The sequence below is a fragment of the Sus scrofa genome, chromosome 4 (genome assembly GCF_054392235.1).
Source record: "Sus scrofa isolate SSC_HxYL_T2T_F1_AM1 chromosome 4, Sscrofa_HxYL_maternal_Yorkshire_Landrace_v2.0, whole genome shotgun sequence".
Taxonomy (NCBI): domain Eukaryota; kingdom Metazoa; phylum Chordata; class Mammalia; order Artiodactyla; family Suidae; genus Sus; species Sus scrofa.
The window spans coordinates 115,728,484-115,745,739 of record NC_139386.1 but is presented as its reverse complement, the minus strand read 5'-3'; the positions used below and the strand labels follow the sequence as shown (position 1 = coordinate 115,745,739).

The following is a 17,256-nucleotide window of genomic DNA, read 5'->3' as shown; positions in this document are numbered from 1 at the left end:
ATGCCAGTAGTTACAAAGCACCTTTTGTACTTGACTTAAAAGTGCCTTTCACTCGGAAAATTGGAATGAGGACTGTGTGGTCAAACACCGTTCCTACATTTTAGACACAGAGTATTTTGTTTTTATACAGAATTAAGACAAAACAAGGTATTTGGGGTTTCCAAACATTTATTTCATGTATTTCATTCCATTTGTTTATTCAGTGAAAATTGAAAGATACACACAGTAAAGTAAGATAAAATCCTATAACAAAGGTAACTGCATGTGTAATAACATGAACATTCATTTACTGGTGGTAGATTTTGTTGGGCTTGGGGTTGGGAAGGGCTTTTTGCAGGGCTTGGAAAGCAGTAGCTAAGGGGAATAATTAAGGAGTCAAATATAATATGAAAGGATTCACATGCCTAGTGATATATGTTTTCCCTTCCTGAAATCTAATGGGAATCAAGATGGTAGCAGAAATAATGAAATACTAGTAAATATACTGCTGCGATACACCATCTCAGTGTATCAGCATTCACTAAGCTGTAAGGGCTTTGACAGCGGGAGTATTGAATTCTCTACACCCTGGTTTGTCTCCTCTCCTCTACTCACTCCCCCTGCTCCCTGCCCTCATCCTTTGGGTATCCAAACATTTTTACCTAAAGGCTTGTTAGTAAGAGAGATTCCCAGTAGACGTAACAAGTCATAAGAAATGACCTGTTTTTTTTCTAACTGTTCATCCTTGTTCATGTAAGATAAAGGTCCTGAGACCTCTCACAGTCTTAGAGGCTGAAGAGTTGTTTGGTGTGCTGGGTCCTGGTCTTTTCCCTGCTTTCAGCTGGCTGTGAAATCTTTCACTCTTTACATCCCTCATCTAAAGATGGACTCAGTTAGTCTGTCCAGCTATGGTGTTCTATGATTCTGATCACATAGAAATAACCTATCTTAAAGTATTTTGTAAATATTCGTTAGGATATTCAAGATTGTACTCTGCTGCAAAAAAGTTTACCTCCTAAGACAATACCAACAAATGTATTCATTGTAGCTGGTTGTCTTTTCTCTGCATCACTTTTGCCACATTCATTTTTAAAACCTGCTAGATTGGTCTGTATTTTGTGAAGCAAGGCAAAAAGGTCTTTGTTTTGCATTTAAATCCAGTTCTTTATTTTCCATTCAAACTAGTGCTTGCTTTTCCATGGTCAAAGGGCAGAAAAGTTCCCTTATGTAATCTGCAGTATATCTGTGTGACCTCAGAGAGATGTCTTCATGCTTTTACCTAGCAGGGTCACCAGAAGTTCTGCCTTGCAGTCCCTGGCCCAACACTGAAGTCCTGCTGGAATCCGAGCTCCAGGGGCTGTGCCGGGTAGAGAGGGCCACGGGAGATAAGAGCTTTTCACCCCTCACCACCTTCTCCACCCAGCATGGCCGGGACACTTTGGTCTATGGCACATCTCCAAGGGTAAAATGGTTTTATGTGTGTGTGTGTGTTTTGTCTTTTTAGGGCCACACTCAAAGCATATGGACGTTCCTAGGCTAGGGGTCCAATTGGAGCTATAGCTGCCTGCCTACACCACAGCCACAGCAACACCAGATCTGAGCTGTGTCTTCGACTTACACCACAGCTCATGGCAACGCTGGATCCTTAACCCACTGAGCGAGGCCAGAGATCGCAACCTCGTGGTTCCTAGTCGGATTCACTTCCACTGCACCACAATGGGAACTCCTAGAATGGGTTTTGAGTGCAGTTAATTTTTCACCTTGGGGATAGGCCACACTGATTTGGACTTATTTGGGGTATGTGTTAGTGGATTTTTTAATCATAGTAGGAACTGTTTGAAGTAAATGTGTCTTTTATATTGCTTTTAGCCTGAATTTTTAGACTGAATTTTTGTGCTTCTTTTATCCATTAATCCACAGAAACATAAAAGCATTTCAATGATATTTTTCCACTTTTTTATTGTGGAAATTTGCCATTTTACTCATTTTTAAGTGTATAGTTCATAGTATTAAGTGCATTCACATTATCACCAACATCCATCTCCAGAAATTTTTTCATCTTCCCAAACTGGAACTCCGTGCCAGTTAAACAGTAACTCCCCATCTCCTTCTCCCGGCCCCTGGTAACCATCATTCTACTTTCCATATTTACTTCATGACTAATTTAGGTATCTCATATAAGTGGAATCATACTGTATTTGTCCCTTTATGTCAGTCATATTTTTGTAAAGAAAAAACAGCCGTCATCAGATTTACATGAAATGGAATCTAATTTACATTCGGCTTGCCGTCATCAGTGTCTAACCATGCAAAGCAAGGGAAATGTATTACAGTCTCTCCCCTCCAAGGATAAGAACAGGAAATTATACCTTTGACAAAGATATTTATATTTTTCTAATTTTATGCTAATTTTGAATTCCATCTTGAGACCACTTTGTATTTAGTTTGGAGATGCTTTTAAGTATCTATGATTTAGAGGTGGCATAATTTTAAAATAACCAAGGATTTGGTTGGAAATAGCAGGAATTTAGGAAAAAGAGAAGATGACTTTAATGTCATAATGTATGGTGGGCTGTTGGTAGCATGGCACATAGAGAAAGACCACTGACTCTGGATTTAGAAGACCTGCTTGAGTTTTCTAGTACTGCTACTTCCTAGTAGTGTGATCTTGATGAACACTTCCCTTAGCCTCCGTGTCTTGTCTATAAATTACTAGACATGGACCTGTAATATTTTAAGTTTCTTCTGATTTTATCATTCTAAGAATTAAGATTGCAGTATATTAATATAGAATTGAGTATTAGTTACTTGTTTTTTTTTCTTTCCTTTTTTTTAGGGACACACCCGTGGCATATGGAAGTTCCGAGGCTAGGGGTCAAATGGGAGCTGCACCTGCTGGCCTATGCCACAGCCACAGCAACTCAGGATCCAAGCCACTTCTGTGACCTACACCACAGCTCACAGCAATGCCGGATCTTTACCCCACTAATCGAGGCCAGAGCTCCAACCCATGTCCTCATGGATACTAGTCGGGTTTGTTAACTGCTGAGCCACGATGGTATTAGTTTCTAACCTGTCTTGTTACAAAAAGGAATTTGTAATGACATACAATTCAGTAGTATAGTGTAAATGTAAAGCGAAGCAAAAAAAAAAGACATGTAGAGACCAGAGTGAGTGTATGGCTTAATTTTGATTTTAAGCTTTCTAAGAGCCATTTTATACAAAAAGACCTTTTCATGCACACAATCAAAATGTCCATGAGATAAAATAAGCCAGTTGTGTGGGAGAAGTCCTGATGTGGTTGTCTCTGGTAGTGTAAGGTTTGGGAACCATCTCTGGGCCTGACAGTTGAGCTAGGGTAAGGATTAATGCCTTTTTTGGAAGCCTATCCAGAACATTTCAAAGTAAATTTCACAGGTAAAATTCTCTTACCTTTTCAGAGAAGAGCCCAGTGTTGGCTAAGAGCTTCAGAAGATTGTTTTGACTTTGTTCTAAGAAACAGGTGAATGGATGACCAAGGCCCCAAATTTTATTCTTTATAGACTCACTAGAAGAGTTTTAGTTTGAAAACATGAAATGATTAGCCAGATCCTAACTTCAGTAAATCAGCTGTAGAATGTGTTGCTTTTCAGTACTGGTACTTCATCCAGCCTCCAAAATAAACCTATTGCAAAGTGCATATAGGGTGGCTTGTGTGAATTTGTTTATAAACTAGTTAAAAGTGTTGGGATGTCTGCCGAAGCAAAAGAAATAAAACATGTTTTATTCTGCTAGAGATCGTTCTACCAGAAGACCTGTCCCACTGGCTCTGTTTTCATACTAGTTCTATAGGACAGGTTCTGTATGAACGTCAATCTTTTATAGTTTGGCCCATAACCAATTCCTGCCTAGAGCCAAAGATTAAGGAAAACTTAAAGGAACAGGATTTCCTGTCGTGGCGCAGTGCAAATGAATCCAACTAGGAACTATGAGGTTGTGGGTTTGATCCCTGGCCTTGCTCAGTGGGTTAAGGATCTGGTGTTGCCGGGAGCTGTGGCATAGGTCCCAGATGCAGCTCGGATCCTGTGTGGCTGTGGCTGTGGCATAGTCTGGTAGCCATAGCTCCGATTCAACCCCTAGCTTGGGAACCTCTATATGCCACAGATGCAGCCCTAAAAAGAAAAGGAAAAAAAAAGAAAGAAAAAAATAAACAATCTGGCATGATTTGGGGGTGGGTGGGGCTATCCTACTTGAAAGTGGAATAAATGGGAACAATTACGCTTGGGCCCTGTATAGATAAGATCATGGCTGTAGCAAAGATTGTTAACCTGGGGCTTCAGAACACCAAAGATAGAGCTGAATTCAGTATGTCTGTTTCCTTTGTAATTCTGAATTCTATTTTATGCACTTTTAACTATTTTGAGAAGAGATCCATAGGTTTCATCAGACTGCCAGAGAGATCCATGATACCAAAAAGACTCAGAATCCCTACAAGTTGAGTTAAAGCCAAGAAGGTAGTGATCATTGGAGTTTGCCCTTTAGAATAGTCCCTCAACAAGCACTTATTTTTTTTTTTTAATGTCCCCACTTACAGCATATGGAAGTTCTAGACCAGGGATTGAATTGAACTGCAGCTGCTGTGGCAGCATCAGAATCCTTTAATCCACTGCACTGAGCTGGGATTGAACCTGCATCTCTGCAAGTGGCTCAAGCTGCTGCAGTTGGAATTTTCACCCACTAAGACATAGTGGGAACTCCTGGCTTACTTTTTTGATCGTCAGTAGGCAGAATTGTGTTTTTTTCTTCTCTGGTAATTTTCCAAAGTTGGTTCCTTTTCAAGTAATCAGGAAGACTATTAAATGAATCCAATTTTAACAGCTGCAAATTTATTCTTCGGTGTATTTCAAGCTCATATGGCTCTGTAGTATCAATATTGCTAGTAGTAGCCTAAGTGTGAATGTGTATTCCTGGCAAGGAGCAGATTTTCATTTTAATTGACACTTTCTTTTATATACCAAATCTTGGATGCCAAGAGCTTTCTTTCCTAGTAGTTGTAAATGCTAAATCTATACTTGACGTCACCACCTCCTGTCAAGATAAATACAAGCTTTGTTCCCCTCACAGGAGCTTAAAGAATAAATTTAATTGTTGGCCTGTTTGGGGGGATGTTGTTTTCAGCCAGGCATCACATGGACCCAGCTGCAAAGATTTTCAGCGCCTAAAGCAAAATCACTGCCTTTTTTAGTTCTGAAACATGTAGCAATTGAGATGAGGATTTTAGGATCGCTCACTTATTTTTAATTCTGTGATATGGAAGTGGCAACAATAAAATCATTAATACTCCAAGTGGGAGTATGTTACGTCCTCTAAGTTTATTCAGAAAGTGTCTTGTAGAGCTAAGAAAGCTACTTACAGTGGCAAGTATCCCTGCGCTTACAGAGATATAGGGAACAGAGTCTTTTGGCAGTTTGGGAGCAAAGGGATAGATAATCTATGCTTAATAAAAATCAATTTTTGGATGTGCCTTAGAAAACTAACGAACTCACATCTATCTAGTGATTCAGATCTCTGAGCTAAGGCACATAAAGGTCTGTTAGTAAAAAGAAGTGGTAGGTTTATTGAGGTTTTGTTTTTAATTACTTTTTGCAGGCTTCAGGGAAGGTTTGCTCTTTTGTTTAGGATAATTCATCTAAAAACCTCGTGTTGAATTTCTTAAGTTAGAGCTTTTATATAGGATTTTTTTCTGTGACTAACCACACAGGTTTTATGTGCCTTCACTTTATTATGTTTGTGATCATTAGAATAATTGATAAATCATTAGAATAATTATTAGAATAATAAAAAGTTCTGAAGTAGTGGAGACGTTATTTTCATTTTATAGATGAGGGACTCAAGGTTCAAAGAAATGAAATATTTACATTTTTATAGTAAGTTGCAGAACTAGTACTGGAACTTGGGTCTTCAGACTCCGGGCCTTGTGTTCTTTAAAACTGCACTAGCCATCCCACTTGTAAAAGAACATATGAGACACAATTGCAGTCATACATACTCCATCTCCAAGGGAGAATGGATTCATTCTTCATGTCATGATATATTGACCTAAATTTTTCTGCTTGAAATTACCCAGATTCCAAGCCTGTTTATAGAAGGTGTACTTGAGGAATGGTGAGCATTAGAAGAGTCCACAGTCCTTGAGGTTTTCTTTGATGATAATATCCGTAACTGCATCAAATACAAATTTGACATTCTGTGTATCTGTAGCACAGGTCATGTGACTATAGATTTCTTTGACGTCTTTTCTCATGTTGAGGTCAAGGAACTGACTCTTGATATAATTCCCTGCATCCTCATAAGAGTTGTTCCCTGGTTTTCCAGAAAAACAGTAAAGAAGTGGGATAAATTAACCCTTAGTTGCTCACTTAATTTTTAAGTAACTGACTTGATCCTCAAAATGTGTGAGACAGCTGTGGTTGGGGGCCTGTTTTTGGAGGGAGGGTCTTCTCTATTGTACTCTAGTGTTTCCCACTTGAGCAAAGAAATTGAAGAAAGAGGTGTCTCTTTTTCTCCATTCTTGATTTCTGGCAGGTATCATTTGAACACTCGGTGGCTCTCCTGCAGTTAATGTCTGCTCTATTCCAGAGACATCTGAATGTAAATCTCTAACTAAATGCCCAAGTTTCTCACTTAGACATCCAAATATCACTTGGACATCACAAAGCTTATAAATGGAACTGACTATTAAAGAAATAGGGGGGAGTTCCTGTTGTGGCTCAGCAGTAACAAACCTAACTAGTATCCACGAGGACTTGGGTTTGATCCCTGGCCTCTATCAGTGGGTCAAGGATCTGGCATTGCCATGAGGTGTGGTGTAGGTCACAGATGCGGCTTAGATCCTAATGGCTGTGGCTGTGGTGTAGGCTGGCAGCTTAGCTCTGATTCAGCCCCTAGCCTGGGAACTTAACATATGCCATGGGTGTGGCCCTAAAAAAAAAAAAAAAAGCAAAAAGATAAAAGTAAAGGAATAAGGGATCATCAACTCAGCAAAGCAAAGGAGATTACACTTCACTACTCCCTAAAGACAAGTTCCTTCATGACTCCTTGGTACCGGAAATGAGGAAATCACCTGTCATTACTATGAAAGAATTGTCTCTAACCCTTGGCACTTACCATCATACTCAGGAAAACAAATGCTGAGATGGACTTTCTTGATTTTTTCCTCAAAGAGGTCCTTCTTGTTGAGAAAGAGGACAATGGAAGTAGCCGCAAAGAACTTGTGGTTGCAAATGCTGTTGAACAGGTGCAATGACTCATGCATACGATTCTAGTAAGAGGAAATACCATCAGAGAGATCAGGTTGGGCTGATGGGATATATGTCTACTTGCTGTCTCATTCCCCCTGCAGGGACTAGTGTTCCAAATGTAAATGGAAAGGTAGAGCACAGCTTATCTCTTTTTCGTGTGGTGGAGTAGAGCCAAAGAGCTCTGACTTCCTTCTAAGCTTTTTTATCTCACAGCTGTGTGATTCGGGGGCAGGTGTTGAGCTTTTCTGAGTCTGTTTTCCTATCTCATAGGATTATTATGAAGTTAAATGAGATCATGTATGTATCATGCCCAGGGTAGTAACTGGCATATAGGTATGCAGTAAGTGTTATGCAGGTCTTTGGTGGCCAGGGCACAACTCAGGACTTTGCTATCCATAAGGGCTGCTGATTGAGGGCTGAAACTGCGCCTGAGTTAACCCCAGTCCATGTACATCTCCAGGATGGTTTTGCTAGCCTCTTGTCTAGAGGCCCAGATTTCAGTTTGGGCAGAAACATGGTATGGATTCTTCGGCACTGGTGCCACATGGTGAGGGCTAAAGAATTTCCCAGTGCCACATCACAAGTACTTCGGCCTCATTTCCTTCTCCGATTGCCACTTTGAGTGAGTGAGCAGTAATGCAATAATCTGCAGGGTCCTGAGGTTACCCAGTGCCCCAGGCCAGCCTGTTGCTGAGGAGCAGGACTTGAGGCTCTCTAAGTGTGCTCTTTGCTGACCTGGGCTCAATCTTTTCACCTAAAAAAGGAAACTAATTTGGAGCCATTTCTAATAGCTAATACTCCTGCAAAAACCTTTTAAGACCTTGTAGACTTCAAGGTTAAAAATGAAAGATCTTGGAAAATGAATGGCCCTGTAAGACATTTTGGTTAGAAGATATTCAGAATGCTCTAATGTGAACTTGAACCTGACCCTGAAGGAGAAGGGAGAACTGGAGCAGGGGATAAGAGGATAGGAGCCTTGTCTTTTATCAGTAAGCTGTGGTCCTCTGTTTATAGAGCCGATGCTTATGTGAAATTGGCATTTTCCATACCTTTGACATCCTCTGTCTTCACTTGGAAGGTACCTGGCTGAGCTGACACTTGTCCTGCTGAGCCCCTGTCTTGTAAAACTCTACACACTCAGGAGACCACCCTCAGGTGGTTCACCAGCCGCCAATTTAAGTGGCATGTGAGAAACCTGGTTTGCTGGTCTCCCCTTTGTCCTGTTGACACTGAGTATATATTTAGGTTTCCATATGATGTTAGTAGCTCAGCCCCCTTATCGCGTTGCATAAAGATAGACATCATACACTTTTTTCTGCTCTGTCATTTTCATCTCTTAGCCTTTACTCCCATTGGCAGCCTGGGAGAGGACTAAGTATAACGTCTTTGCTTGGCCAAGTTAATGATTACTTATCCCTTTAATACTCAATTTCTCTTATGAGCTCTGTGATATGATACTTGGATATCTAACCTGAGACCAAGCTCTTAGTAAATCTGGAGCTCTAAAGTGCTAACCTAGAACCTACAGAAGAGATTTTTCAAGAATTACTTGCCTGAAACACTGATTGGTCTGCCGGAAGACTGCTAGATTATTAACATGAGCTGAAACCAATGCCCCCAAGTGGAGGCGCTGTAGTGACACAAAGCTTAGTGGATGGGTTGTGGGGAACGTGCTATCAAAGCTGCTTGGTGCAAAGGCCACTCACCACTTCGTCGTCTTCCACCAGCACCATATCGTAGGCACTAAGGGCTGCACAGAAGATGATGCAGGTGACGCCCTCAAAGCAGTGGATCCACTTCTTTCTCTCTGATCTCTGCCCACCCACATCAAACATCCTGAGAGAAGAAACAGCTGTTCTCAAACGTACGCCCAACGTATGACCCATATGCCCTTGGTGTGTACCCCAGAGAGGTGGCCGCTATGGGGGCAGTTGGCAGTAAGATGGGAATGGAGAGGAAATGGGGAGACGCAGGAGTAACTCAGCCGGGGCTCACTGAAGGCCAAGAAGCATACCTATGCCCTTTTGCTGGTACCTGCCATGCCCCCCAGGGAACATGTACTCACCTGAAGTTCAAGTCTTTGACAGAAAACTTGGTCTCAATGATGCCTGTGGTTTTGACTCTGGATCGTAGCACATCTTGCTCATTGGGGAGGTAGTCAGGTGCTGTAATTCTGTCTAATTGATTCAGGTAGCTGGGGAAAGCGATTGGCATTGATGATGCTTAATTTTCCACAGCCAAGGTGAAAAAAGGTGAAGGGTCTTACCCAAAGGTGTATAACTAACTTGATGATAGAACCAGGATTAGAGTCCATGTTGCTAAATCTAGGATTCTTTCCTTCAAACCCTCATGTGTCCTTAGAAAAGGCAGTGTGGAAGGGGCTGAGGGACAAACCCATTTGAGGCTGGGGTTCTGTCCTGTTGAAGTCAAGTCAGATTACTTTTCCTTGTGTTTTGCTTGACTACAACATTTTCTAGACCTTTGAATGAGATTTGGTTTAAATGGGTGCCGAAAGTTTCACTGCGAAACAGGAATAGATTAAAAGTGATTTTAGGAACATACAAGACACGAGTTGGTACAACGCATGGACCTTGTTTATACACTGAATCAGGTTGAAGGGAAAACATTTGCGATCATTGAGGAAACTTGAGTGAATACTGATTTAGATATTTGGTGACATTAAGGAATCATTAAATATTTAGGTGCAATTGTTATGTTGTGACTCCTTTTTAAAAGAATCTTTATTTTTTAAAAACAAACAATGAGGAGTTCCCGTTGTGGAGCAGTGGTTAACGAATCCGACTAGGAACCATGAGGTTGCGGGTTCGGTCCCTGCCCTTGCTTAGTGGGTTAACGATCCGGCGTTGCCGTGAGCTGTGGTGTAGGTTGCAGACACGGCTGGATCCTGCGTTGCTGTGGATCTGGCGTAGGCCGGAGGCTACAGCTCTGATTTGACTCCTAGCATGGGAACCTCCATATGCCGCGGGAGCGGCCCAAGAAATAGCAAAAAAGACAAAAAAAAAAAAAACAAAGAATGAAATTTTTAGGATGAAATGAAATGATCCAGTGGGGAATGGAGAGAAAGTGAAACAAGGGTGGCCATCAGTTGATAAAAGTTGAAGCTGGGTGATTGATTGCATTATTCTGTTTTGTTTTTGTTTTTGTTTGTCTTTTTAGGGCCGAACCTGCGGCACATGGAGGTTCCCAGGCTAGGGGTCGAATCTGAGCTGTAGCCACTGGCCTACGTCAGAGCCACAGCAATGCAGGATTCGAGCCGCGTCTGACCTACACCACAGCTCACGACCACGCTGGATCCTTAACCCACTGAGGCCAGGGATCAAACCCGAAACCTCATGGTTCCTAGTCGGATTTGTTAACCACTGAGCCATGATGGGAACTCACTGTCTTTATATATATTTGACAGTTACTTTTTTTTTTGACAGTTACTTTTTTTTTGTCTTTTTAGGGCCACACCAGGGCATGTGGAGGTTCCCAGGCTAGGGGGCGAATAGAGCTGTAGCCGCCAACCTACACCACAGCCACAGCAACGCCAGATCTGAGCCGCATCTGCAGCCTACACCATAGCCCACAGCCATGCCAGATCCTTAACCCACTGATCGAGGCCAGGGAGTGAACTTGTGTCCCCATAGATACTAGTCAGGTTCGTTTCTCATGTGCTGTGACGGGAACTCTGACAGTTACTATTAGCAAGTTAAAAAAATAAAGCACATGTGAAATGATATGACTGAGAGAAAGAGGGAAGGGAAATTAATATAGTGTTTACTACATGGAAAGCATTTTCACATTCAAATTCTCATTTAATCTCATAAACCTTCCAAGTTCATATCCCACTTTACAGATGACAGAAAAATCCAGAAGAGTTAAATAATTAACTTGTCCAGGATAAGAGGCACTGTGATGTATTATAAAATACATTCATCTGGGGGAGTTCCTCTTGTGGCTCAGTGGTTAACAAATCCGACCGGGAACCAAGAGGTTGAGGGTTCGATCCCTGGCCTTGCTCAGTGCTTGAAGGATCCAGCGTTGCTGTGAGCTGTGGTGTAGGTCGCAGACACGGCTCAGATCTCATGTTGCCGTGGCTCTGGTGTAGGCCGGTGGCTGCAGCTCTGATTGGACGCCTAGCCTGGGAACCTCCATATGCCGCGAGTGGGGCCCTAGAAAAGACAATCCCCCCCCCCTAAAAAAAAAAACCCATTCATCTTCGTAGTCAAATAGACTTGGATTTAAATACAGCCTCTGCTACTTTATGATTTTGGGCAAATTCACTTCTTTGAACCTCAGTTTTTTCATCTGTAAATAGGACTAATAAAAAACACTATCTACCGTAAAGGCATATTGTGCAGATTAAATAAGAAAGTGTACTTAGGAGTTCCTGTCATAGCACAGTGGAAATGAACCTGACTAGTATCCATGAGGATGAGGGTTCGACCCCCAGCCTCACTCAGCGGGTTAAGGATCCAGCGTTGCCGTGAGTGGTGGTGTAGTTTGCAGACGAGGCTTGGATTCTGAGGGGCTGTGGCTGCTGTGGCGTAGGCCAGCAGCTGCAGCTTGCATTTGACCCCTAACCTGGGAATTTTCATATGCCATGGGTGTGGCCCTAAAAAGCAAAAAAACAAAAAACAAAAAAATTGTACCTAATGCACTGAGCAGTGCCTAGGCCTGAGTGAGTGTGTGAGTCCTCCAGGGGTAGTAAATAATAACTTTATTACAACATTATGTGGCAGAACAGGGACTAGACCCAGGTCTGTTTGACCCCAAAGCTCATGCCGTCTATGGCGTAAGCTCTTGCTGTTTGAGGCAGGATTGATAAACTCTGTGTACCTTTTCTTTGGGGCACTAGCTTTGCAGAGTCGGTGCTCTCTAATCCCTGACCAACTTCCTTTGCTTTGCCCTGGCAGTTTGTGTCCTGTGCCCTGGCACTCCCAAAAGGAGACTTTCATTTTGGTTAGTGGCCTAAGTAGAGCCTATGTTACCAGCTAGAAAATTCAGTCCTGAACAGGCCCTCATGGGTCACAAGCCTCCCAGGAGAGCGAGTGGCAGAACTGCAGAGCTGCATTAGTGCTCATGGCTCTGGAAGGAGAGACCCTGCTTTAATTTCAGAGGACAGGGGCTAAGGACTGTGAAACAGAGCACCTCTGTTTTGAATTTTTTTCTTTTTTCGGGTAGCATCTACGGCATATGGAAGTTCCCAGATTAGGGATCGAATCAGAGCTGCAGCTGCCGGTCTATGCCACAGCCACAGCAACTCGGGATCCTTAACCCACTGAGTGGGGCCAGGGATCAAACCTGCCTCCTCATGGATACTAGTCGGGTTTGCTACTGCTGAGCCACAACAGGAACTCCCTATTTTGAACTTTGAGTCTTCAGCTTTGTAGGCTGCAGTGAACCAATGTAAAGCAATACAGAGTGATGGGAGCTGGGGTGAATGTCCCCATCTAAAGGCGTATTAAATTCAAAGCAGAGTAAAACACTGCTCAAGCCTAACAAAACAGATACACTGGCTGAATTCAGTCCTCAGGTCTCCAGCTTTCAGTGCCTAAAGTTTTAGGTTAGCTGTGATTTCTCCCGGGAGGCTGCTTGATCCCTCATCCGACCCCTTCCCCAGAGTCTTACTAAGATGCTGAGTCATTGAGCTGGTACTCTGCAGCTCTGTCGAAGCAGGCTTGCACCCCACCATCCTTCCACAGCTTCTTGATGACCTCCACCAGCTCCGGAGGCATGGTACCCTCCTCAATGGAGTCAGCCAGGTTGTTGAGCTGTCGCCCATCGTCCTGTTAAGAAAGAAACCCAGGTGAGAATTAGGCAGAAGTGAAGGCTTTCCAGGAAGTTTCTGGGGTAGTGTTGAAAAGAAACCATTTTGCATTGCTACCAAAGCCCGAGGGGGAGACAGTGTCCAGCGAGCATTCTAAGAAAACACTGATTAATTTTTGAGAGTGCGTCTGAGATGTAGAGGGGGCAGGGTATCAAGCCCTGGGATGCCTAATGGACAGCAGAGGTCCCCAGGGCTCTCTCTGTGCTGTTTTCATCTTCTACCCTTAGTCCAAAAGTGAGTGTCCTGCCACAAAATACGGTGCCTCTGCTGCAGGGAGACTGGAAGTTTAAAGACCGGATTGACCATGCAACGGACAAGATGGTAGACAGGAACCCACGGCCTTTGTCTTTTCAATGATTCAAACCTAGGAAGAGGCCCGTACTGGAACTAGAGATTTAGCTTATGAAAGTTCTGCAGCCAAAGCAAGGAACCCAGGGGGAACAATTTAAATGATAAAATAAGACAAAAAGGCAGGGGAAGCTGAGAGCAGATTTCTATGAACATTTATGACAAAGGTAGGAATTGCACGCTTCTAGAAGACTGAAGTAAGACTTGAAGCTCAGCAGGTAGGGTTTTCGTTACATAAGCCTTTTTCTGATGTTTCCTCTGGTCTCTTTCTTCTCATTAGCCCTTCCATCCTCAACCACATACCATTAACCACGTACCGCACAGCTCGGTTCAGAGTAGTCAATGCCCAGTGTGGACATGGCCCGGATGATAGCCAGGATGGACTGCAGCACGTTCCCATAGATGATGGCCTTGTACTCCAGGCATTCTTCTGGTGAATAGCCATCCTGATGAATGATCCTGCAAGAGGGAGACACCCAGCCCTTAGCTGGACCTGAGTAACCAGACCTAAGGGACTGGGAAGCTGGGGGGATTTAAAGGGTCCTAAGAACTTAATCTCTCTTCGTACTGCTGTTCAAGGTGGAGTGTGAGGGACATGGGGCATGCAGATGAGGGGCCTTAGGAATGAGGTCTTTTATATGCTTTGCCGAGGTTCCTTCAGGCTAAAGCGCCCTTTATCCTCCAGGCTTCCCCTGGCCCTACTGACTTCTTCACCCTACCTCAGTCCCTTGGGGCTTTGTGCCTACTCACTTCATCTGTTTGACGATAGTGCTCTTCCCTGACTCCCCGGCACCTGCAGGGAGAAATGCTTATGCTTCGGATTTCCACCACTTCTCCCCCACCCTCCAGTAGGTGCCCGGGGGACGTCTCAGCCACCGCTCGCTGGGGAACCGTGTTAGGAGAGAATACAGGGGGTGACCACAGCCTCAGTTGCTGCCAGCCGTGAGCTCAGGCCATTCAGCCTGGATTTAGAGTTTCTCAGCCTCTGCACTGCTGACATTTTGTGCATATAGAGAGCTGTCCTGTGCAGGGTGCTGAGCAGCACGCCTGGCCTCTACCCACTGGAGGCCAACAGCACGTCACTCTTCCAATTGTGACAGCTAAAGACGTCTCTAGACCTTTCCGATGTCTTGGGATGGGGGTGAGGCTGTGCAAAATCTCACTGAGAGCCACAGAGATTCAGAGATGTTCCTTTAATACATTTCTACTCTGCCTATTTTTACTCCGGAGACTGATCTTATGGCAGGACTGGAGACAGCTGGATCCCTTCACTGAAATACGCTTTTTCCATTATCTTGCTGTGTCCTTTGTGGGCTAAAATGTTCTAATATCCTCATTCACACTCCCCTCTCCCTCCATCAGAACCCCACACACCCTGCAACCCTCTCCCCCAGTCTCTATATCCCTGAGGCTTAACCCCCTCCCACTTATCCTGAGCTAGTTCTCCCTAAGCTTCTTATCCCGAATGTAGAAGAAAGCGGCTTAGGCTTAAAAGGTCTCTCTGTGGCCTTGCTGTCTCTTTCCGCTCTGTAGCCTCCTGGGCTCTTTGGAGTCCGGGTGCAGGGATGCTCTTTAGTGTGTCCTGAGGGCTATGCCACAGATCAGCTGAGGAAAAGGAGGTGCCTTAGCCTGCGGCTCTAGTTCTCAGGCTCCTCGTGGGCTTGGAAACCCAGCCCAGCCACCCAGTCCTCTGCTATAAAGACCCTACCCGCTTGGGAGTTCCCGGTGTGGCTCAGTGGTCACCAACTTGACTAGTATCCATGGGAATGCAGGTTCCATCCCTGGCCTCGTTCAGTGAGTTAAGGATCTGGCGTGGCTGCGGCTGTGACGTAGGTCATCAGCTGCAGCTCCCATTTGGCCCCTGGCCTGGGAACTTTCAGATGCAGTGGGTGTGGCCCTAAAAAGACAACAAAACAAAACAAACAAAATTTAAAATAAAAACAAAAAACCCTACCAGCTAGCCTAGCTCTATACTATCAATGGGGTTTCTCCTTCACTGGGAGTCCCTTCTCTATTGTCTTGGTCTATTTACAGCCGTCATGAACTTCTGACGACTGAGGTGCTTTTCTTTTTTTCAGCACAAACCTGTGATCTGCTTAGGAGCTCATCAAGCTGATGAGCTTCCCATCTGGCAGGGGCTTTAGAGGCAGTACTGAATAGGAAGCCAGGAAAGGAGCCTCTCCACTCAGGGATCCCTATTTATAAACTTTTTTACAAATTTTTACTGAGAGCAAGGAGAAGGAACCAGCATACTTGGCAAGAACCCATGGACATATCCCAGGGACTACATGGCACCGATTATGTGGTAGGGCTTCTGAGTCCACCATTCTGAGCCCACTGTCCTTTTCCGAGTTCTCTGACTGCAGATTGGGTGAGTCTGCAAGCCCACTGTTCAGGGTATTTGCTAATTGGTGTTAGGTTTGGTTAGATCCAGAGGTGGGTGGGTCCATCCTGGCCTTGCATTCTTCCTGGCTTAAACCAGAAGAGGGGCCGAACAATTCCAGAGTGGCACTGGCATTCTGGATCTCACTGGGGTGGCTTGCTCAGCCTTTGAGTTCCTGATCCCCTAGCCTGAGACTGGATGAGGAGAAGAAAAATGACCTGCCATCCCTCCTCCCCACACAGTGGGCTAAAACCCACCTACCATCCAGGATAAGCAGGAAGGAGAAGGAGAAGGTACTTCTCCTTCTCTGGCTCATCTTCCCATCTCGCTCACCCAGCAATAGCAGCTTGACGGTCTTGGCTTCCTTGTCAGCATCCTCCTGCAGCTTCTTTTCTAGCTCCTTGGACCTCTTGGCCAGTTCTTTGTCCTCAGCACTGGCTCCACTCCCCATCTTTCTGCTGTCTTCTCCTCAGCTGCTTCCTCCGGCCCTTAATCGTCTCCTTTAGGATTTCCTATCTGTGAGATGAAAGATAAGGAAAAAGTAAACTGGGATCAAGTATCAGGTTCTTAGTCCTCCTAAAAAGCTGGTCTGTAGGGAGCTGGGTGAGGGAGCAGACTGTAGGTCCTTGTACCCCACCTGCCTGGCCTGAAACTCCCTACCCAGCTGGAGACCTACTTAGTCTAGGGATTGTAGCCTTTATATCTAGCAATGTGATGGGTCAAGCCAATTAAGAGCTCAACATGACAGAGGGCAAACACTCAAGTGTCTCTGTACCTATGGAAATGAACTGCTGGATTCAGATACAGGAGAATAGGGTGCAGATACTGGAGCTCTCTGGAATAAGATAACAGCTGCCCTAACTTCTGAGGGAGTGATGCCCCCAAAAGCACTCCCTTTCTAGGTTCACTTGCATCTTAGAGCTGGAGACTAGAAGCACAAATACAGGAAGCTCCCCTCATGTTGAAGCTCCATATTGCATGGTTTCAAGGGATCAAAGCACACTCCTCCATCACAGAAGGCTGGTCCTGGCAAGGAATTTTTGTTTGCGGTGTTGCCTTTTTCTGGGGATGATTAGAAATGTTTTATCCAGCCCTTCTAGTGGCTGCCACACCAGGAAGCTATTAGCATTGTTCCTTTATCTGGCTCATCTCTTTGTACATACTTCTGCTATTCGCACTTAATCACTTCGTGTCCATATTTTACACAAGGGTTCCCCCAGACTGAATTGCTCCCACTGGAGGTCAGGGACCAAATACGACTCATCCTTGAATCCTTCAGACCTTTTTTTTTTAGGGCTGCACCCGTGGCATATGGAGGTTCCCAGGCTAGGAATCCAATTGGAGCTGTGGCCGCAGGCCTATGCCAGAGCCAAAGCCATAGCAACTCAGGATCCAAGCCATGTCTGCGACCTACACCACAGCTCACAGCAATG

The 17,256-nt window shown here is 44.3% G+C and overlaps 1 protein-coding gene across 1 annotated transcript; it reads right to left on the bottom strand.

The window, feature by feature from the left end:
* Positions 1–150: 150 nt before the first annotated feature.
* Positions 151–16,335, bottom strand: GNAT2 (G protein subunit alpha transducin 2). The gene is made up of 8 exons (XM_021090070.2): positions 16,157–16,335; positions 14,191–14,233; positions 13,758–13,899; positions 12,894–13,051; positions 9,325–9,453; positions 8,966–9,095; positions 7,126–7,279; positions 151–6,321 (listed from the first exon to the last, which is right to left on the bottom strand). The coding sequence occupies exons 1-8, from the start codon at positions 16,272–16,274 to the stop codon at positions 6,131–6,133; spliced, it is 1,065 nt and encodes a 354-aa protein (XP_020945729.1). The 5' UTR covers positions 16,275–16,335; the 3' UTR covers positions 151–6,130.
* Between the last annotated feature and the right edge of the window lie 921 nt (positions 16,336–17,256).